The following is a 21822-nucleotide window of genomic DNA, read 5'->3' as shown; positions in this document are numbered from 1 at the left end:
TTAAAGAGGCGCGTTCAGCGTTCTCCGTGCGGGATTGGAAACTGTCAACAAAGTAAAATGACCTCAAAAGTATGGCGCGCTCTCTTCATTTTATCAAATGATCATAATCGCATCTATTCATTTTATAATCCTGCTACTAGCATTTTATTCAGACTAAAACCTCTTTAATTCAAGTGAGAAAGCGTTTTGTGTGTGTGTGTGGCTTTTGCACATCCTGTCATACCGCTGACTGCGTGCCTGCAATAGACGCATTTTGCAGTATTATGGTTAACGATTAATCGATTAATTGATCGTTAATTTAAACGACGATCGATCATGGAAATAATCGAAATTTGACATCCCTAGTTGGATTCCCATGCTAAACATGGACAAAGTTTCAAAAATTAAGTTGTACGTTTGAAGGAGTATTTCTGTTCCAAAAATACTCCTTCCGGTTTGTCACAAGTTTCGGAAAATTTTTCTCGAGTATGGCTCTGTGTGACGTTAGATGGAGCTGAATTTCCTTATATGGGTCAGTGAAAACGAGCGTTTCAACCCCCCTTTAAAACCAAATTTAAAAAGTAAAATACTGAATGCTGATCAAGAAACATCTTATTGAATGTGTGTTGATTGTGTTGTTTGGATTGTAGAACTATGTAGTTATTGCCTTTAATTTCACATGATTACAGTTAATCTTTACATTTAAGGCCAGTTCTCTGTAGTTTCAACCCAATTAAAAAACAAAAGCTAAATGCTGATGTCTGTAATGTAGCTGTTAATTTCAGATGTTTGCAGTTATTGTTTTCAATAGCAAAAAGCCAGTTTTGCCTATTAAACACCAAATAAACATCTTGTTTATGCACACTTTCCTTCTTTCTTGTTTGTTGCTTAAAGATAAAAAATAAAAAAATCGGAAATCGGTATCGGAATCAGCCATGAAAAATCATGATCGGTGCATCCCTAATTAGGCTGTCTCCTATTAATGTATTACATTATAATAATAATAATAACTATTATTATTTTTATTAGGCGACCTATCAAACTGGTATCAAACTGCCCAGCTATTTCAAATCAGCACTGCATTTCACACAAACACACACACACACACACACACACACACGCTCGCATGCAAAAGAGGATTAGAGCCCGTAGTCAGTGAAAAAGTTGTAACGCTTTGACTCGGATAACTCATTAAATCCATGAAACGAAAATGAAAACGAGGAGTTGGTGTCCCACACATTTAATAGCTGGTACACTGCAACGCGCTCTTCTCAAACATGAGAGATTAACCCTTTCTTGCTGTTACAAATAAAGTAAAGACAAAATAATAATAATAAGGCGGCAGAGTGATCTTATCATCCATATTGGTTTTAATATATTCCTTGTCTTAAAGACTGATCACTTAACTTATAACACTCACTATGTGGTGATGACGTAGAAGGACTAAGGGAGAACCACTATGGATGATAAGTTCACTCTGCAGCCTTGTTGTTATTTTCATGCACTATAGAGGGCGCTATGCTGCTCAGTGCTCCTGTAGCCTCTCCCTGAAAACATAGAGCACCCTCTCGTGGCTGTAAAGGGTTAAATGTTATATGTATCGTCGATCTCACAGGCTGACCTTATGACGATTTGAAAAATCACCATATCTCCCAACACTAACACACTCTCACACACACACACTCTCTTTCACACGCACACACTCTCTCTCGCACGCATTCTTTCTCACTAACACGCTCTCATACACGCATGCACTCTTTCACACACACACACTCTCTCATACGAACACACTCTCGCACACTCATATGCACTCTCTCACACTCATACGCACGCACTCTCTCACACACTTATATGCACTCTCTCACACACTCATACGCACGCACTCTCATGCACGCACTTTCACACACACGCTCTCGCACGCATGCACACTATCTCTCTCACACGCATGCACTCTCTCACACACACACTCTCACAAGCATGCACTCTCAAGCACACAAGCACGCTCTCTCATGCACACACGCTCTCACGCACACTCTCGCATGCACAGGCACTCTCACGCACGTACAATCTCTCACACACACGCACTCTCACAGGCACTCTCTCTCTCACATGCACACATGCACTCTCTCACACTCACTCTCTCACACGCACACACTCTCTCAGGCACTCTTTCACACACACCCTCTCTCTCACACACTCATACGCACGCACTCACTCACACACTCATACGCACGCACTCTCTCACATGCACACTCTCACACACTCATACGCACGCACTCTCTCATGCACGCACTTTCACACACACGCTCTCGCACGCATGCACAGGCACTCTCTCACACACGCACTCTCTCTCTCACATGCACACATGCACTCTCTCACACTCACTCTCTCACACTCACACTCTCAGGCACTCTTTCACACACACACACACCCTCTCTCTCTCACACACACTCTCACAGGCACTCTCTCACACACGCACTCTCTCACATGCACTCTCTCTCTCACAAATACTCTCTCACTCACACGCACTCACTCTCAGGCACTCTCTCACACATGCACTCTCTCTCTCTCTCACACTCTCTCTCACGCACACGCACTCTCACACATGCACACGCACTCTCTCTCACACACACACTCTCTCTCACAAATACTCTCATGCACACGCACTCTCTCTCACACACACACTCTCTCTTACAAATACTCTCTCACACACACACACTCTCTCTCTCATGCACACGCACTCTCACACGCACTCACTCTCAGGCACTCTTTCACACACTCTCTCTCTCTCTCTCACACACACTCTCACAGGCACTCTCTCACACATGCACACTCTCTCTCTCACACACACACACACACTCTCTCTCACAAATACTCTCTCTCACACGCACTCTCACACACACACTCTCTCTCTTTCTCACACACACGCACTCTCTCTCTCTCTCTCACACACACACACACACACACACACACACACTCTCTCTCTCTCTCACACACACACACTCTCTCTCTTACACAAACACACACACTCTCACACACGCACTCTCTCACAAGCATGCTCTCTCATGCACACACGCTCACGCGCGCACTCTCTCTCTCTCTCTCTCACACACTCACACCAGCTACACTGCAACAGAATGACTAACACACCAGGATGTTACAGTGTGATAGCACACACAGAGTCCAGCTGTTCTGCCCCGCTGTGGCCTTAAAGAGGTCAGAGGTCACGGACTGCAGTGTGTGCTGATAACACAACACCAACATGACCATCAGCTCACAAACACACAACATCCTACATGACAGACGCACAGAACGACTCGATGCCTTCATGAGTGTCATATCAGGCACATCGGTGTGTGTGTGTGTGTGTGTGTGTGTGTGTGTGTGTGTGTGTGTGTGTGTGTGTGTGTGTGAGAGAGAGAGAGAGAGAGAGAGAGAGAGAGAGAGACTCCAGGTGTTGCTCACCTGTCAATAACATGACCCTTCATAAGACATTTCCCATCATGCTTGTCACATTCATCCACTGCTGTATTCTGAATTCCGAGTTACAGTAAATAATGTTTGGATCTGATCAGACACTCTTGAAGATGACCGATCTAACGGTGCAGATAAACGAGCTGCTGGCCCGCTGCTAAAGCAAAAGTTAGCCGCTTTGCTTCGGTTCGGGATGAGACTCTGGGCTCATTATGGCTGCGGGTGAATCCGAGCCCGAGCGCGCGCACGCACGCACGCACACACGCACACACACAGGGAGAGAGAGAGGAGAGACCGAGTTAGCTGCTAACCTAAACAACACACTCGCAGCGGACACACGATCACACTTACCTGCTCGCGCGGGCCGGAAACGCTCCTGCGGCGGATTTACACTCAGATGTGTCTCCGCGGCCGAAGCGCAGCAGCAGCGGCTCGATCTACCTCACAACACCCGCCTCACGCCGCATCGCGCTCGCTGCAGGATCCCTGGGGCACAACAACGGAGCAGGAGTCCGCTCGCGTTCGTTTCACATCGACTCTGGTCGTTTGAAAATAAAAACAAAACGTCCAAAAAGCATCAACACATCCGCTGCTCTTCTGCGCTCGGGATAGAAAGATGGAGCTCCGATGTGCGCATGCGCCCCTGACAGCGACCACAATGCACCGGGGCATGACGGGCCACACGAATGAGTTCAGCTGTGTTCCCTACGGAGTGTTTATCAAGTGTTTCATCAGAACGTGCAAAAAACACCAAACGCTGCACATTTAGCACCATAATATAAGGTTAATTTGGAAAACGCCGCTAGCTAAATATAAAGAGCTTCATGCTCAGCTGTGTGTGACTTTAATTTGTGTTCCGTACATGATCAAATATGTAAAGAACATGGCAAATAAATTAATAGCCAGTAATAGTACTTATGACTACAAGAATAAGAACAAATGATACCAGCTTCTGAATGGGCTTTCTCTATATACGAACAACAGTTCAAGATGAATACATCTTTAATAGAAAATAATTAGAAAAAATAACAGGCCTCGTTTAAATGAGCTTAACTAGCAATGCTGAAACAAAATGACACGAAAACTTAGAAAAACAAACCCATGTGCTCGCTTACTTATTTCTTTAAAACAAACATCAGGGGGGCACGTCAAGAAGATTATTATAGTCATGTTTTCAAAAATAAGTTCTTAATATAACCATTTCTGATCCCATGTTAAGAAAAGAAAGCCGTGTCTCGCGGCGGCGCTCTTTATTCATTTGTTCTTTGTTGATCTCGTCTTCCACTCAGTGGGCGGGGCGAGCGGGGTTCTGCGCATGCGCGTCTCGAGCTCTCGGTCACCTCTGAAGTCTGACAGCAGCTCTAATATTTCCGCTCATAGATAGACAAATAATGCAGCAGCGCTGAGAGTCAGTCCACATGTGAACTGTTCGCGACTCGCAGTCGGGAAGGACGCCGCTGAGATGCGCGACGCGCTGCTGACGCCCGTCAGACGCTTCCCGTGGGCGACCAACGTGACGCTGTACGGCTGCCTGTTCGCGGGCGGAGATTTAGTTCACCAGCGCTTCTCGCGTAAAGAACGAGTGGACTGGACTCACACGAGAAATGTGGCCGTAGTGGCATTCGGTTTTCACGGAAACTTTAATTTCTTTTGGATGCGCTTTCTGGAGCGATGCTTCCCCGGTAACGCGCTTCGGCCGGTGCTGCGTAAGCTGCTGCTGGACCAGACGCTCGCCGCGCCGCTCGCCATCAGCGCCTTCTACACAGGTGAGCTCAGGTGAGTCTCTGTGTGACTGAAGAGGTGAGAGGAGAAGCGCTCAGGTGTGTGGTGTGTCCCTGCGCAGGTGTGAGCTTCCTGGAGGGTAGAGACGAGATTCTGCAGGACTGGAGAGAGAAGTTCCTCAACACGTACAAGGTGAGACTGAGCCACTCTCTCTCACACACACCCTCTCTCTCTCTCTCTCTCTCTCTCTCTCACACACACACACACACACGCTCTCTCTCACACCCTCTCTCTCTCTCTCTCTCTCTCACACACACCCTCTCTCTCTCTCTCTCTCTCTCTCTCTCTCACACACACACACACACACACGCTCTCTCTCTCTCTCTCTCTCTCTCTCTCACACACACACACACACACACACACACCCTCTCTCTCTCTCTCTCTCTCTCTCTCTCTCACACACACACACACACACACGCTCTCTCTCACACCCTCTCTCTCTCTCTCTGTGTGCGCATGCGCGAGTGCGGAGCGTTTGGGACGTGTGTATGAGCGACTGAGCGGCTTGTTTGAGTGAGTTTCAAACTTTTCCTTCTTTTCTGGGTTTATTCCTTTTGAATATTGCTTTGGATTAGAGGATAGAGAGTCGGGGCGCTGACCTCTGTCAGCTTAGCTGATAGAGATGGGCTCAAACTCCGATGGTTTTTCCTGTTTGTCCGCGCGGCATGCGTGCAAGTGCATGCCGGCAGACGCGTCAGTGTCCATTGAGAACGTTTTGGTTGCAATTGGCAGAGAAATCGGTGCACAAAACATCATGTCTGCTTCTAGAATGAATAAAGCAATGGTTGTTTTTCTGAAAGAAGTTGAAATGGTCAATCATTTAGTGGAGTGTGGTTTGATCGTTAATGATGTTTTTATTCCTGTATTACCCCTGTCTAACCTATCGAAAAAGGTAATGTTGTCAAACGTACCACCGTTTATCTCTGATAAAGCGCTTGAGGATATTCTAACTCGTTATGGAAAATTGGTTGGAAAGATTAAGATGATTCCTCTGGGTTTGAAAACTCCAGAGTTGAAACATGTCATGTCATTCAGACGTCAGGCTGTTATGATACTGAGTGCTGAATTTGCAACGCTTGATGTGTCGGTTAAACTAACGGTGCTTGGAAAGGATTACACTATCTTTATTAGCACCGAGTCCATGAAATGTTTTATTTGTGGAAAATATGGTCACATTAAAACCACCTGTCCTCTGGTTAAAGAGGCTCAAACGGCAAGAAATGGAGTCGAATCTAATTCAGAGCAGATTTTGAACGCTCCAGGGAGTAGTGGTCCGTCGGAAGAGAATAGTGAAAGTGCAGCGCCCGATCCGAGCGTGGAAAGCCCTGCGCTTACTGACATCGGAGAGCAGGTGCAGCAAGGTTGTAGTGTTGATATAAATGAGACTATTGCTAAAATAGCTGATGCTGGACAGCGTGGATCCAGCGACAGTGGGCAGGCTGTTGTTGAGCCAGAGCAACCTGGAGAGCAAGATCAGCCTGTAGTGACTGATGGCTTGAACGAGACGCAGGTATTAAGTGGTAAAGTGTCTGACATTGATGCTTCACAATCGCAAGTAATAGATAGTGACTCGGACAGTGATTATTCAGAGTCGATTGCTGAGGAATTGTCTGAAACTAATTCACAGGGAAATATTGTTGGGAGAGTTGCAAAGTCTCGTTATTATACTGTGGAACAAATTAATGACTTTTTAAATGCAACAAAAAATCAGAGAAAGCCAGAGATTGAAATGTTCTTTGCTGATTTAAGGCTTTTTATTGAGTCCTCACTAGTTGCCATGAAGAAGGCCACTTTAGATGAACTAGATCAACCTAAGCGCTACCGACTTAAAAAGTTTGTTAGTGCTGTTAGAAAAAGACTAAAAAAAAAACCTTAAATAGTCATAATGAACAGGATATATTGGATTATGTGTCTTTTCTCTTTTTTAATCCTCATGGCATCATTTAACATCGGATCTTTAAATATAAATGGCTGTAGGGATGTACAGAAGAGAACTGCTTTATTTAAGTGTTTACATCTTAAAAAGGCGGATGTGATTATGTTACAGGAGACACATACTGACGTCTGTAATGAAGTTGACTGGACAAACGAATGGTCGGGTAATATTGGCCTCAGTCATGGTACGAATCTAAGCGCTGGTGTTGCGTTTTTATTTTCAAAACGAGTACAAAATGATCCAGGCTTTCTAGAAATATTGCCTGGACGCTTATTACGGGCTGATCTAACAATAGACAATAATAGGTTTTCCTTTTTTAACATTTATGCTCCTAATATAGGAAATGAACGAAGTGTTTTGTTTGGAAAACTCTCTGAAGAATTGTTAAAATGTCCTCAGGAGAACATTGTCATAATAGGGGGTGATTTCAATTGTACTGTAGATCACAAATTAGATCGAAACCATGAGGAACCTCATCCTAGTTCAGCGGCTGTTTTTAAATCTTTAATTAACAGACACAATCTGCTAGATGTGTGGAGAGAGGCTTACCCTCATGCTAAACAGTACACTTGGTTGAAAATGAATTCAAATAAGGTCTCTGCTGCGAGACTGGATCGTTTTTATGTTGAAAAGGGTAGTATAGGAAGATTTTATGGCAGTTGTATTTCACCAACATTTATGTCAGATCACCATTTTATTTCCATGTCTATGTCTGTTCTGTCGTCTAAACCCTATCAGACACACTGGCACTTTAATAGCAGATTACTGCACGATCACATCTTTGTGCACTCTTTCGATCTCTTGTGGAAATCTTGGAGGGAAGAGAGATTTAGTTATTCATCTTTAAATCAGTGGTGGGACCTCAGAAAGGTGCAGATAAAAAACTTTTGTCAACAATACACTGCACATAATACAGAAAATGTGAAAATGAAAATGAAGATTTTGGAGCAAGAAATTCTCCAGCAAAGCTACATTAATGGAGGCAGATTATTGTCAGCTGACATCATAAAAACGAATAAAAGCCTTTTGAAGGATTTATTGGATGAACAGGAGAAGGAAACTCTTGTGAGAACCAGATATTTAAAGCAAAATGAAATGGATGCTCCAACTGCCTTCTTTTTTGGACTAGAGAGAAAGCCAAAAGAGCAGAATTTTTTCCATAAGCTGAAACTTTCTAATGGCAGTGAAACTACTGACCAGCGAGAAATTATAGCTTCTGCTATTTCTTTTTATGAGGATCTCTATCAGTCAGAACACTGTGAGGAAGCAGCAGTCGAAGAACTTCTTCAAGGTCTTCCTCAGTTGTCAACGACTGAGAAGGAGGAGCTGGAGGGATTTCCAACTTTTTCTGAGCTGTCAAGTGCTGTGCTGGAGCTGAACAGTGGCAGATCTCCTGGACTGGATGGTCTGTCTGCAGAGTTCTACAAAGGGTTTTGGAATGTGCTTGGACAAGACTTGTATCGTGTTTTTCTGGAGTCCTTTAACCAAGGTGTTCTACCCTTGAGCTGTCGAAGAGCAGTACTGACTTTAATACCCAAAAAAGGAGATCTTGGATACCTGAAGAATTGGCGTCCTGTTTCATTACTGTGTACTGATTTTAAAATACTGTCAAAAGCTATAACCAATAGGTTGAAGAAATGTATGGCAACAATAATTCATGAGGATCAGTCATACTGTATCCCCAAAAGAACGATTTTCGACAACCTATTTTTGTTAAGAGACATCATTACAGTTGCCAAAACACATCAAGTTGACATTGGACTCTTATCTCTAGATCAAGAGAAAGCTTTTGACAGAGTGGATCATTTATATTTACTAAAGACGTTGAAGGCTTTTGGCTTTGGTCCACATTTTATCTCCTGTGTTAAATTATTATACAGTGAAACATCTAGTATGCTGCGAATTAATGGGTGCCTCTCTAGACCTTTTGCAGTAACTAGAGGTATACGACAAGGATGCCCTCTTTCTGGACTTTTGTACTCCATTTCTATTGAACCTTTTCTGTCAATTTTAAGGAATAAATTGCATGGGCTTGTTGTTCCTAGGTTCCCAGAAATTCCACCTGTAAAACTCACAGCATATGCAGACGATGTAACCGTATGTATCAGTAACACCGATGATATATCTGCTTTGATTTCTAGCCTGGAAATATTTCAGAAAGCAACATCTGCTAAAATTAACTGGGATAAGTGTACATCTCTGCTACTAGGAGACTGGCAAAATATAGACCCTCCTCGGCTTCCAGAACAATGTAAATGGATTAAGGATGGTTTTAAGGTTCTCGGGGTATATCTGGGAACTGAACTTTACATGAAAAAGAATTGGGAAGGTCTAGCTGATAAAGTTACAGGTAGACTCCAAAAGTGGAGGTGGATCCTTCCAAAGTTATCTTATAGAGGGAGATGTTTAATTGTTAATAACTTGGCAGCCTCAATGTTGTGGCACCGGTTTACAGTTTTGGATCCTCCTGAAGAGCTACTTGCTACAATTCAAAAAAGTTTTGTCAATTTTTTCTGGGATGGTTTTCATTGGGTTCCTCCGGGGGTTTTATATCTCCCAGTGACTGAAGGAGGACAAGGACTCATAGATTTAGAAGCAAGAGTTAAAACAATGAGACTTCAAACATTACAGAAATTGCTATACTGCTCAGATAAGATTCCCTGGATTGCATACAGCTTGTCTATTCTACAAGATATAGGAGGAATCGGAATAGATAAGCAGTTGTTCTTAATTGAAAAATCTTTTGTCTCAAGAGTAAGTCGTTGTATTTTAAAGTTTTATGAGTCTGTGTTTAGAGCTTGGCAATTGTTGAAGAAGGTCAGAAAGGAGAGTGAACATTACGGTGTCTTGGAACCATTATTCTTTAATTCTCTTTTTAAAATGAACTCATTGATTTCAAGTACAGTAGTTGATATGTTTTAAAAGACTGGAATAGTCACTGTAATGGACTTAATTGATTCTACAAAAGGTCAATGGCGTACGACTTCATCGATAGCTGATCAAGTTGGGCTGAGATCAGAAAGATATGTTGAAGGGTTAATAGAGGATTTCAAAAAAAAATTCCTCAATCTTTTTTGACCTTTGTAAAAACTTTTTTTGAAAATGGTGAAAAGTCCCTGACCTTTCCAGATCTTAGAGTAGAAATAAGATTCGAATTAGATGAAGATTTAAATAATACTTTGTTATTAAAGGGATTTAAAGATGTTTTGTTTCAGAATGTGGAAAAAAAGATGTTGTATGGAATGTGTGTGAAATCTTTGTTCTACGCTCAATTGAAAAGACGGACTGATACTAAATGGAGAGAATATTTATCAATTTCCTCAGAACTAACTCCATCATGGAGGTGTTTGTATAAAGCCCCTATTCCTAAGAGATCTGGGGATCTCCAGTGGAGAATACTCCACTGTGCTGTGGCCACAAATAGTCTTGTCTCAAAATTTAATGCAATGATTTCATTTACATGTCCATTTTGTAATGCTCCTGATACTGTTTTTCATGTTTTTTCTGATTGTTTTAGATTAATTCCTTTGTTTGAACTGTTGGGGAAAATATTTACTGAACTTGGGTTTATTTTTACAAAAAATCTGTTTATTTTGGGCTTGAAGTACAAGAAGGAATGGAAAGCACAGTGCACTGTGGCTAACTTTCTATTAGGGCAGGCAAAGTTGGCAATTTTGAAATCCCACACATGTAAAAATGATGGGGAAAATATTGATCTGGTTGGAATGTTCAAATCATTAGTAAAGTACAGGGTTGCTGTAGAATATGCCTATTGTAAATTAACAAATAACATGGATTTTTTTGATGCAAGGTGGAGTGTGAAAAATGCTCTTGTGGTGAGAAATGGTTTTGGAGAGTTATGGTTTAATTGGTAAAATTGTGAATTATCATTATTATTATCTAATTTAGTTATTTATTTGTTTTTGTGTGGTGCAAATATTGTAATTAAACTAGTTGTTTGATTAAAAGATTTTTAAAAGTCAAAAGTCTCTCTCTCTCTCTCTCTCACACACACACCCTCTCTCTCTCTCTCTCTCTCTCTCACACACACACACACGCTCTCTCTCTCTCTCTCTCTCTCTCTCTCACACACACACACACACACACACACACACCCTCTCTCTCTCTCTCTCTCTCTCTCTCTCTCACACACACACACACACGCTCTCTCTCACACCCTCTCTCTCTCTCTCTCTCTCTCTCACACACACACACACACACACACCCTCTCTCTCTCTCACACACACACCCTCTCTCTCTCTCTCTCTCTCTCTCTCTCTCAATTCAATTCAATTCAATTCAATTCAGAAGGCTTTATTGGCATGACAAAAAAATACATTTTGTATTGCCAAAGCATCAAAAAACAACATAGAAATTGATTTTGAACATTAAGTACACCAAAATTATAATAATAGTTAAATAAAATAAAATAAAACATAATATTATAAGATTAATAAATAAAGTAAAAAAGGATTATAATGCCGAAATCATGTCCATAAAACACACATAAACTAAAATAAACTAACACTGAACTTGAAATTTAACATTATATACATGTGTGTAGGTCTTATGGGGTGTTAGGCTGTGTGTGTGTGTGTGTGTGTGTGTGTGTGTGATTGGGTGTGTCAGGCTGTGAGTGTATGTGTATGCGTGTGTGTGTGTGTGTGTGTGAGTGTGTGTGTGATTGGGTGTGTCAGGCTGTGAGTGTATGTGTATGCGTGTGTGTGTGTGTGTGTGTGAGTGTGTGTGTGATTGGGTGTGTTAGGCTGTGAGTGTGTGTGTGTGTGTGTGTGTGTGTGTGTGTGATTGGGTGTGTCAGGCTGTGAGTGTATGTGTATGCGTGTGTGTGTGTGTGTGTGTGAGTGTGTGTGTGATTGGGTGTGTCAGGCTGTGAGTGTATGTGTATGCGTGTGTGTGTGTGTGTGTGTGTGTGTGTGTGTGATTGGGTGTGTTAGGCTGTGAGTGTGTGTGTGTGTGTGTGTGTGTGTGTGTGTGATTGGGTGTGTCAGGCTGTGAGTGTGTGTATGTTCATTGGATGTTTGCTGCTCTGTTCTTCCCTCAGGATGTGGAGAGATGCTACAAATCTTGCTGCTAAATTGGAGCATTTGGCTTCTTCGCCAAGGATGAATCTAAGTTTTTGGGTTGGATTACAGGTGTTAAATTGGGGAAATATCTTATTCATTTTAGGGTAATATTGGTCTCTGATGTGTTGGTATTTGGGGCATTCTGTGAGGAAGTGCAGCTCGGTCTCCGGCACTCCCAGAATGCAGTGCGAGCAGAGTCTGTCCTCCCGGGAGAGCCAGGTCTGTCTCGATGGCCAGGCTGTGCTCGCTGAGTCTGTACATCGTCAGGGTTTTCCTGAGCTTCACATCATTCACTGTGCTCAGGTAGCTCGCAACACTGTACTCTCGATTTAGTGCCGAATAACATTCCAGTTTGTGTTGGTTTTGAGTGGTGTTTGTCCAATGGGTGATGTACTTGTCTTGTTCTGTGTTGATAATTTGTGCAGGCCGAATGTGTGTGAGTGTGTGTGTGTGCTGAGGCGAGCTGATCTCTGCAGGAGAGAGCTCAGTCAGTCTCAGCACCAGCTGGCACAGGGGACTCCTCGTTACGCTCAGCTCTTGCTGTTTGAGGGCTTTATAATGGTATGTGTTGGGGTCGCTTGTTTTCAGGTGTTTCCAGAATTTGATGGCTCGTTTTTGGATGTTGAGGAGGAGAGGGTATTGGCCTAATTCTGCCCTGCATCCGTTGTTTGGTGTTTTTCTTTGGACTTTGAGTATTCTTTTACAGAAATCTAATTGTAGAGTTTCAATCGGATGTTTTTCCCAATTTAAAAAATCTAATTTTATAGAAGGACCCCACACTTCACTGCCATATAAAACAATTGGTTCAATTATTGATTTGAAAAGTTTGAGCCAAATTTGGATTGGGATGTCAATTTTGATTGATGGTTTTATGGCATAGAAAGCCCTCTGAGCTTTCTCTTTGAGTTCATTCACAGCCAAAGTAAAGTTACCAGTTGGAGTTATTTTCAGGCCGAGGTAGGTGTATGCTTTTGTGCTCTCAATGGTTCTGTGTGAGAGTGTGAATGTGTGTGTTGGTCCCTGAGATCTGGAGCGTTTCTGGAACATCATGACTCTAGTCTTCTGGAGGTTGACGGTCAGGGCCCAGGACTGACAGTAATCCTCCAGCAGGTCCAGGCCGTCCTGAAGCCCCTCTTTAGTGGGCGACAGGAGGACCAGGTCGTCTGCGTAGAGTAGACACTTGATCTCCGTGTCGTGGAGAGTGAGACCTTGAAAGGGAGCATGTTCTAACATATTGGCCAATTGGTTGATGTAAATGTTGAAGAGGGTGGGGCTTAAACTGCATCCCTGTCTCACTCCGCGCCCCTGGGGGAAAAATTCGGTTCTTTGGTTTCCAATTTTGACAGCGCATTGGCTGGCTGTGTACATCGATTTGATCAAATCATAGAATTTCCCCCCTACTCCACTGTCGATAAGCTTTAGGTATAATCCTTCATGCCAGATTGAATCAAATGCTTTCTTGAAATCAACGAAACAAGCAAAAATTTGTTCTTTGTTTTGATGTACATATTTGTCAATTAGTGTTTGTAATGTAAAAATGTGATCGGAAGTGCGACATTTTGGAAGAAAGCCAATTTGGGATTTACTCAAGGCATTGTGCTTCATAAGGAAGTGTAAAAGTCTGGCGTTTAAGATGCTGCAGAGAACCTTCCCCAGGTTACTGTTCACACAGATGCCTCGGTAGTTGTTGGGGTCTAGTTTGTCTCCGCTCTTGTGGATGGGGCTGATGAGGCCCTTGTTCCAGATCTCAGGGAAGAACCCTACACACAGAACATCATTGAACAGTTTGAGCATGGCCAGTCTGAAGCTTTGGTCTGTGTGTTTCAGCATCTCGTTCAGGATGCTGTCTACACCACAGGCTTTCCTGGACTCAAGGACTCCTAATTTTTCTTCCAATTCTTTCATTGTTATGGGGAAATCTAAAGGGTTTTGGTTTGTTTTAATTGATCTTTCCAAATTGTTTAGTTTATTAATTATTTCATTTTGATTAGAATTTTGAATTTCAGTTGGGGTGTATAATTCCTGGAAGTGGTTTTTCCACTTCTCCCCATCTTGGATTGCCAGAACTTCTTGATTTGGTTTGTATAGCAATTTCCATTTATCCCAAAATTTGTGTGAGTTTATAGTTTTTTCAATTTCTTCAAACTGGCTTTGCAAAAACTGTGCTTTTTTCCGCCGGAGTGTGGCTTTATACTGTTTCAGTGCCTCACAGTAAAGAAGTCGGAGGTCAGGATTATCTGGTTGTCTGTGTTTTTGATTTGATAAGTTTCTGAGGTTTTTTCTCAGAGCCTTACAGTCCAAATCAAACCATTTGTCAGTATCTAAATATTTTTTCTTTGGTTTAACGATTGCCAAATGACTTTTTTGTGCTGTTTTGTAGAATATGTTGTTTAGGTCTTGTACTTCCTGATTGATGCCGAATTGGTTTTTAGGGTATTCCTGTATTTGGAATGAATGTATGAGGGATTGTATTTCTGAAGAATCGACGGCAGTGCTGTAATTACTGGCACTGGTTTCTGTCCATTTGAAAGACATTATTTTGCTCATTTGATATGGGGTCCTAATTGGTTGGGGTGATGTTTCAGATTGCTTTATATAGAGGATGATTTGGCTGTGGTCTGAGAAAGGTTTCAGGGGTTTGACTGTGAATGCCCTCAGAGAGGAAAGGTCTAGATCTGTGATGGTATAGTCTACAGTGCTGTTCCCCAGAGCTGAGCTGTAGGTGTATCGGCCGAGCGAGTCCCCTCGCAGTCTCCCGTTGACGATGTACAGAGCCAGTCCTCGGCAGAGCTGCAGCAGCTGCCGTCCGTGAGCGTTCACCGTTTCATCACAGTTTTGTCTGCTGGGGTGAGAAGGGTATAAGTGGTTATTGCCTGTGATGAATCTGCTACCGTGCGATTCGATGAAATCTAATTCTGCTCCTGTTCTGGCGTTTAGATCGCCCATAAGCAGCACATTTCCCTGGGCCTGGAAATGGCTGATTTCTCTCTCTATGTTCTGGAAAGTTTCCTCTTGGAAATACGGAGACTCGAGGGGTGGAATGTAAACTGCACAAAGGAAAACAGGCTTAGATGCTGATATCATTCCTTTTTGTATTTTTAGCCACAAGTGATGTTGTTCTTTTTTTATTAGTTCTATGGGCAGTTCAGATTTAATCCATATTATCATCCCTCCCGAGTCTCTCCCTTGTGTGACTGATGTAGGGCTGCAACTAACGATTATTTTGATAATCGATGAATCTGTCGATTATTTTTACGATTAATCGATTAATCGGATTATGTACTTATATTTTAGTTTTTTCCATTTTTTCCCCAAGTAAATTATTAATAAAGGGTCTTTATCATTCAGCATAGATTTTTAAGAGATTTTAACCATTTTGCATTGTCATATCCTCATCAAAAATATACCTGGAGTTGTTTTATTATGTTAGTAATCCTTTGTCGAACTCTTCTGCAATCAAAACACTGACCCATACTCTAGCAAAATTCACAAGGAGATTTCAAATATTGTTTTCACCATGGCAGTCCTTAGAGCTCCTAAAGTAGTTTAACATCCCAAACAAAGCTTAAGGAATCTTTGAGAACATATTTTCAAGAAGTATAAGGATAAAACAGAATAAAATTGCAGTGCATTGTATTTTATTATTTACTGGGAAAAAGCTTTATAGCTTATGCTGTGAAATTGTAAACAATCCTTCGAAAAAAAAGTGCCAATGGCATGAAACCTGAATGGAACTCACAATTTAAAGTAAAATCCATCAGAAGGTTGTCCAGAAAAAAAAAAATTGGGACACACACAAAAAACCTGCTGTGTGAAAAAGAGCAGTGAATACTTAGAAAAGAAGTGCATTTTAAATATACTCAAACATTTACCTCTCTCATTCAGTCATGATTAGGCTGCAAGCCTGAATTCTGAACTGGTAAACGACAAACTGATCACATAACATGTTTGTAAAGCTTTAAATGTTAACTGTTAAAAAGCAATGTTATCAGCTTTTACGACTAAACTTTTGCAAACAACCTTGTACTGGAGAATCTGCACAAATAAAATTCTTAGGGGCCGTTCACATATCGCACCTAAAAACGCGTGGAAAACGCTAGTCGCGCCGCTTTCTCCTTCTTTCCAAAGCGCTCGGGCAGAAGCGCCCCTGGGGCGTCTGCCTTTGCTAAGCAACCATGACGCGCTCTCTCCATGACGTGCCCTCTCCATGAAGACCCGGAAATTTCAGCAAAGGATAAATGGATGCGGTGTGGACCATAGACAGTAAAAGAAATGGACACAGCGACCCCATTTGAACTCAATTGAGACAAATGAAGCCCGGTTTTAGCGTTTTTTAGCACTTCCGTTTCTGACGCGCAGACTCAAACGAAGCTTGACGACGTCAGCAACCTGTCTGCAAGATGTAAATCTTCTAAGTGGCTGTGCGTGCAAACTGCCATCGTTAATCTTGCAGAGACGGCGAGCTTGAGCGGGGAGTTCTTTGTCGTGAGTGAGCAGGAGTAAGTATTCTGATTAATTATTTTGTATAGTATTTTAAAATGTAACGCCAGTACGCCATATTAAGTTAATTGCCTGCGAGCTTCTCCTCCTGCCTGTACGGTAATGCGACAGAGAGCCGAGTGGTTATGACGCAATCGTTAGCCTATTTTTTACAAAAACTGTTTATACGGGGCCATAATGTAACATACAAGGTAATGGAGCACTTTATACATTGTCGCGTATCTTTAGAAATAAATAATGGACAAACAGAGTCTTTAAACGCCTCAGATGTAAAGTTATTCCCTGTCAAAGTGACGCCAAAATGAATGGGAGTCAATGGGAATGCTAAGGCAAGTGAAGTTCTGCTAAAAGATGGCAGCCCCCACCCGACTTCAACTTCCGGTCGAGTTCCTTGCCCCTTGGTGTGGACGCGCCTGGAAAAACGGGCGCATCGCACCGCGTGCGTGTCGCGACCGCGTCGCTTCCATTATGAGAGTGCATACTGCGCGCCTACATAGGAAATAACGAACTTGAGCACGCAAAAGACACGATATGTGAACGGCCCCTTAAACAATTCAGTAGTGCAGAGTTTACAGGTTACTCTTCATTTTGAAGGCTCAAAGTAAAGTACTCCCACTTCCCGCTGAATGCTGCAGAGACGCTGTTCGGGAAGCACGTGACATAAAACGAGGCCAGCTATTGGCTATTCGCTACTTCACCTGCTGTACTGGCTGAGTAAAACCTCCGGTGGCTCATTACTGCCACACTTTGGTCACTGCAGATTTGAAATATGCACGAAATGAGCCGCTTATGGCAAATAAAATTTATTTAGCGACGAATCGATTACTAAATTAGTTGACAACTATTTTAATAATCGATTTTAATCGATTAAATCGATTCGTTGTTTCAGCTCTAGACTGATGAGAGTTTGACGGATGGTAATATTATCTCTCTGTATCCTGAGGGACAGCTAGTGAACGCATCTCCTCTACACCAGGTTTCCTGTAAGATGATGACATCTAGGTCTTGTAGTTCTTTCATAAAATCAGAATGTCTACTTTTTAGGCCAAAGACTGAGGAGTTTAGACCTTGAATATTCCACGTAGAAAAACTAAGTGATTTCATTGTAAACTTTTAAATTAATGTGTATGGTTTGTTTGCTATTTTGAGAAAAGAGAAATGATGCAAAATTACTACAGATTAAAATCAGAAGAATGAAAGATGGGATTAAGTTTGTGGTAGGAACTCAAAACATCAACAATTCCATATTAAACATAGATTAATACCACAGAATATATATATATAAAAAAAAAAATAATAAAATCAATTTTTTTTTTTTTTTTTTTTTTTTTTTACCACTGTCCACTGTGTGTTAGTAGGTGCGAGCAGATGATACTCAGCATGTGTTGGATGTTGTGGAGTTCAGCGTTAGGGTGGTCTGCTCCTCTGCTCACAGCTTGGGCGTAGCTCAGTCTGCCTGGCTGGGTCGGGCTCTGCTGTGGACGGGCTTCAGCTGCTGGAGCTGTGGGGCTGTTCTGTTGTTGAGCGGTCTCGGTCTGTAGGGGTCCTGTCTGGGTGCTGGAGCTCTGGGCGGTGGACCTCTGGGTGGTGGAGGTCTGGGTGGTGCTCCGGTCGGGGCTCTAGATGAGCTGTGGACTGGGATGTAGTTTGCTGGAGTGTGTCTCGATGGATTGGCTGGGTTAGGGCTGGTTCTGCTCCACCTGGGGCTGGTCTGGTTGGTCCTGTATAGAGTGACATCTTTGAGTCTCTTTGCGAGGATATGTACCAGATTCTTATAAAGGTGGACGTGGTCGTATAGACATTCAGTGTCCAGGTCTGGATGGTGGGCCAAGTGGACGTTGGGCAGGAGGGCACAATGTCTAGAGATTCTGGAGTTTATTTTATTAATTGTTATGGGATGGAAATCTTTCCTCTGAAGTAAAGTGGACAGGATGATTTTGGAGTTGGGGAAGGTTTCTCTAGCTTTCTCCACGACGGCTCTGAGGGAGTTCGACACTCGGTCCTGCTGGCTCCGCAGGTCGTTGGTGCCCGTGTGGATGATGATGTGGCTGGGCCGGCCTAGCTGGGACTCTGTCAGGAGCTCCAGGGCTTTGTCAGTGGTGGGACACCAGAGTTTAACAGCTCTGTGCTGGGGGAACAGTTTCTTTACATCGATGAATTTGCCGTTTGAATCGATGAGTAGAGCTATTTCGGGTTCCTCTGTGCTGGCTGGTGCTGGGCTGCTGTGAGACGAGGAGTCTCTCTCTCTCTCTCTCTCTCTCTGTTTCTGAGCCGGTGCGGGGGGCAGATCTGAGCACTGTTGCAGCTTCAGACTCCCTCGCTACGGATCTGTGGTTTTATGAGCAAAGAGGACAGTCACTTCAGACTTTGTGTGTGTGTTTGTGCAGACGGGACTGACGTACTGGCCGGTCATGCAGGTAAAGCAGACACACACTTCCACACACACCTGTGCAGCAGACAGTCATGAGCGGATGATCTCACACCTGAATGCTCTTCATGACACACAGTTCCTGAACTTGGCTCTGGTTCCTCCGCTGATCCGCACTGCCTTCACCGGCTGCTGTGGTTTCGTCTGGGCCACGTTCCTCTGTTTCTCCCAGCAGAACGGAGACGGCACCATCACCGCGGCTCTGGACTGGGCTCGAGGCGTCCAGCACAGCCGACAGGAACAGACCTCGGGAACAGACAGAGCTGAATGATGCTCCGGGGCCTGCTTTTTATTTGAAACACTTTCACGTCTGTTAAAAAAACACACAGAGATTATTGTTTGACCAGTCTGTACTTGCTGCAGATCCAATTATAATTTTTAAGGTTTCCCTTTTAAATATATCAATTATATTTGATTCTCTGTGCTGGTCTTGTTATTATGTTTTTTTTTTTCATGTTTGTTTCTGTGTCTTTCACACAGTTCCTGACACATCGTGTTTATTTGAGCATGTATTGTTTCTGACGGGGTTTATTAGTTCTTCTGCACGTTTCTCTCTTGTGAATACAGCCTTCACAATTATAAATGAATGATCACCCGAGTTTGTTTGGTCACGTGCCATGTTTCTGTTAGCTGTTCGACTTTGTATTTGATGCTGTGTTTTGCCTGCAGTGCAAGGTGCCTTTTTAATATGATTTTTCATTTTATGGAAACATATTTTTGTTTTGTTTAATGTTTGTATTTGTTTAATATATGTAATTACATTTTATATATTTGTGTATGACATATGCTGATCTACAGCAGGATCAGTGCAATGAAATTATTTAAAGTATTCAGTGTGTTGGTTCTTTTTGCTTCGCAAATTGTAAATATCTTGAAAACCTTCATAATCATTTTCTTTTAATTATTATTCAAATGAATGAACCAGCTACTAATATGGTACTGTGTATTCTGTGTTTACTGTAAATGTAAACTATATGTTAACAGAATAAAACCATGTTAAGGATAACTTTTAAACATTTGTTGATTCAGATTATTTAATGCATAATTGTTTGGGTAAAACGTACAACTGTTGTGAACTAAATGAGCACAACACTTATTTATCTTGATTACTGTTAATTGATGCATAATGTGTAATTATTACAGTTAATGAGTAATGTTTAATTATTGTTTACTGTAAGGTTCATGACTGATGCTCCGTTTATGAATGAACAGGTCTAGTATTCAGACTGCAGAACAAGCTGAAATGGACTGTCAATTTTACAACTTTTTACTCGAGCAATTGAAGGAGTCGTTCACACGATCGAAGCAGCGGATCCCGGGACGGAACGGAACGCAGAGTTTGTGTGGCGTTATTGTAAGTTTTATGCACCGAGAACTATATTTTGCAAGCACATTACATTATATTTTGAACAGAAATTAACAATCGCAAAAATATATATATATTTGTTTGAGCAAAGAAAAACCATTCCGTGCTCAATAAATGTATTTGCTTGTTTGCTATTATCCGTATTAATGTGCAGTAATAACCCCTCTCATGCAGTTTACTCAGGTGCTCTCTCACAAACTCTCTCTCTCTCAACCGCTCTCTCTCTCTCTCTCTCTCTCTCAACCTCTCTCTCTCTCTCTCTCTCTCTCTCTCTCTCAACCTCTCTCTCTCTCTCTCTCTCTCTCAACCTCTCTCTCTCTCTCTCTCTCTCTCTCTCTCTCAACCTCTCTCTCTCTCTCTCTCTCTCTCTCTCTCTCAACCTCTAAATTCTGTGCGCGCTCAACTCTTGACACACGCTCACTCAACTTACAACAGCATGTGTGCCAAAAAATCAACCAATCGGAAAATTAAAGGTCAATTGTGATTGGCTGTTGGTCTCCAATCAAACCGCTATTAGAACAAAAGCCAGCCTGGTGTTGATCATCTCATTTCCTATTTAGAATTCAATAACGAATTTTTTTTTTAAAATGTCAAAGCTCTTTACATTCTTTGCATGTGATTTATCAACACCTAGTACATCTTAAAATATACAGCTCATGAACAAATAAAAATTCCAGATGGACAAACATTAAATGCATAAACCATTGTGAATAAACTTTATCTTAAAATAAATTTGGAGGTAGGTTGAAAAAGCCAGAATGGGAAGTTTTAAGTAGTTGTGCAGCTTGAAGTGTGAAGTTTATTCTTGTACACAGATATGGCATATTCATGGCAGTACACATGAAATTCATGTATTTACTTGTCATTTAAACTGATGTAAACAGAAAGCCTGTCGCCCCGCTCTAGTGGACATTAAGTGTTAAGGCCTTCATTGCTCAGGTAACAAAAGTCACTAGGATTTTTTGGGAAGTTAAGTCTGACCAGTTATCCCCTTCGTGGGAAGTCGTGGCCTAATGGTTAGAGGGTTGGACTCCCAATCGAAGGGTTGTGAGTCCGAGTCTCGGGACGGCAGGAATTGTGGGTGGGGGGGAGTGCATGTACAATTCTCTCTCCACCTTCAACACCACGACTGAGCTGCCCTTGAGCAAGGCACTGAACCCCCAACTGCTCCCCGGGCGAGAGAGAGAGAGAGAGGGACAGGACAGGACCGAAGAGAATACACAGTCAGCATCTAGTCATAGTTGGGCTTTTTAAATGTAGCGTTTTTAAGTCA

The 21822-nt window shown here is 42.4% G+C and overlaps 2 protein-coding genes across 7 annotated transcripts in view; one reads left to right on the top strand and one right to left on the bottom strand.

Moving 5' to 3' along the window:
• LOC127959634 (methyl-CpG-binding domain protein 5) overlaps positions 1-4717 on the bottom strand; it is a 74661-nt gene extending 69944 nt beyond the window's left edge. The window contains exons 1-2 of one of the 4 annotated variants that reach the window (XM_052558922.1): positions 3805-4127; positions 3445-3669 (exon numbers count right to left, since the gene is read on the bottom strand). The gene's annotated coding sequence lies outside the window, so the exon portion shown is untranslated. Of the gene's footprint in view, positions 1-3444; positions 3670-3804; positions 4132-4568 lie in introns of those variants that run through there. The other 3 variants (XM_052558923.1, XM_052558924.1, XM_052558921.1) reach the window with 3 other exon arrangements.
• A 24-nt stretch (positions 4718-4741) lies between these two features.
• LOC127959641 (mpv17-like protein) lies at positions 4742-20197 on the top strand. 3 transcript variants are annotated; one of them, XM_052558931.1, is made up of 4 exons: positions 4776-5219; positions 5297-5367; positions 19143-19172; positions 19263-20197. In XM_052558931.1, the coding sequence occupies exons 1-4, from the start codon at positions 4916-4918 to the stop codon at positions 19452-19454; spliced, it is 597 nt and encodes a 198-aa protein (XP_052414891.1). In that variant the 5' UTR covers positions 4776-4915; the 3' UTR covers positions 19455-20197. The 3 variants fall into 3 exon arrangements, with proteins under 3 accessions (XP_052414892.1, XP_052414890.1, XP_052414891.1); XM_052558932.1 differs by lacking the exon at positions 19143-19172 and having other exon boundaries at positions 4742-5219; XM_052558930.1 differs by having other exon boundaries at positions 4774-5219; positions 19143-20197.
• The last annotated feature ends 1625 nt before the right edge of the window (positions 20198-21822 follow it).

Source organism: Carassius gibelio, chromosome B6 (genome assembly GCF_023724105.1).
Source record: "Carassius gibelio isolate Cgi1373 ecotype wild population from Czech Republic chromosome B6, carGib1.2-hapl.c, whole genome shotgun sequence".
Classification (NCBI taxonomy): domain Eukaryota; kingdom Metazoa; phylum Chordata; class Actinopteri; order Cypriniformes; family Cyprinidae; genus Carassius; species Carassius gibelio.
This window is presented reverse-complemented; position numbering and strand designations above follow the sequence as displayed.

Bases quoted from the DNA above. Each gene is read 5' to 3' on its own strand.
- LOC127959641 (XM_052558930.1), top strand. From the start codon at position 4,916: ATGCGCGACGCGCTGCTGACGCCCGTCAGACGCTTCCCGTGGGCGACC. The intron at 5,220-5,296 runs GTGAGCTCAGGT...GTCCCTGCGCAG, and splicing joins CATCAGCGCCTTCTACACAG to GTGTGAGCTTCCTGGAGGGT. The intron at 5,368-19,142 runs GTGAGACTGAGC...GTGTTTGTGCAG, and splicing joins AGTTCCTCAACACGTACAAG to ACGGGACTGACGTACTGGCC.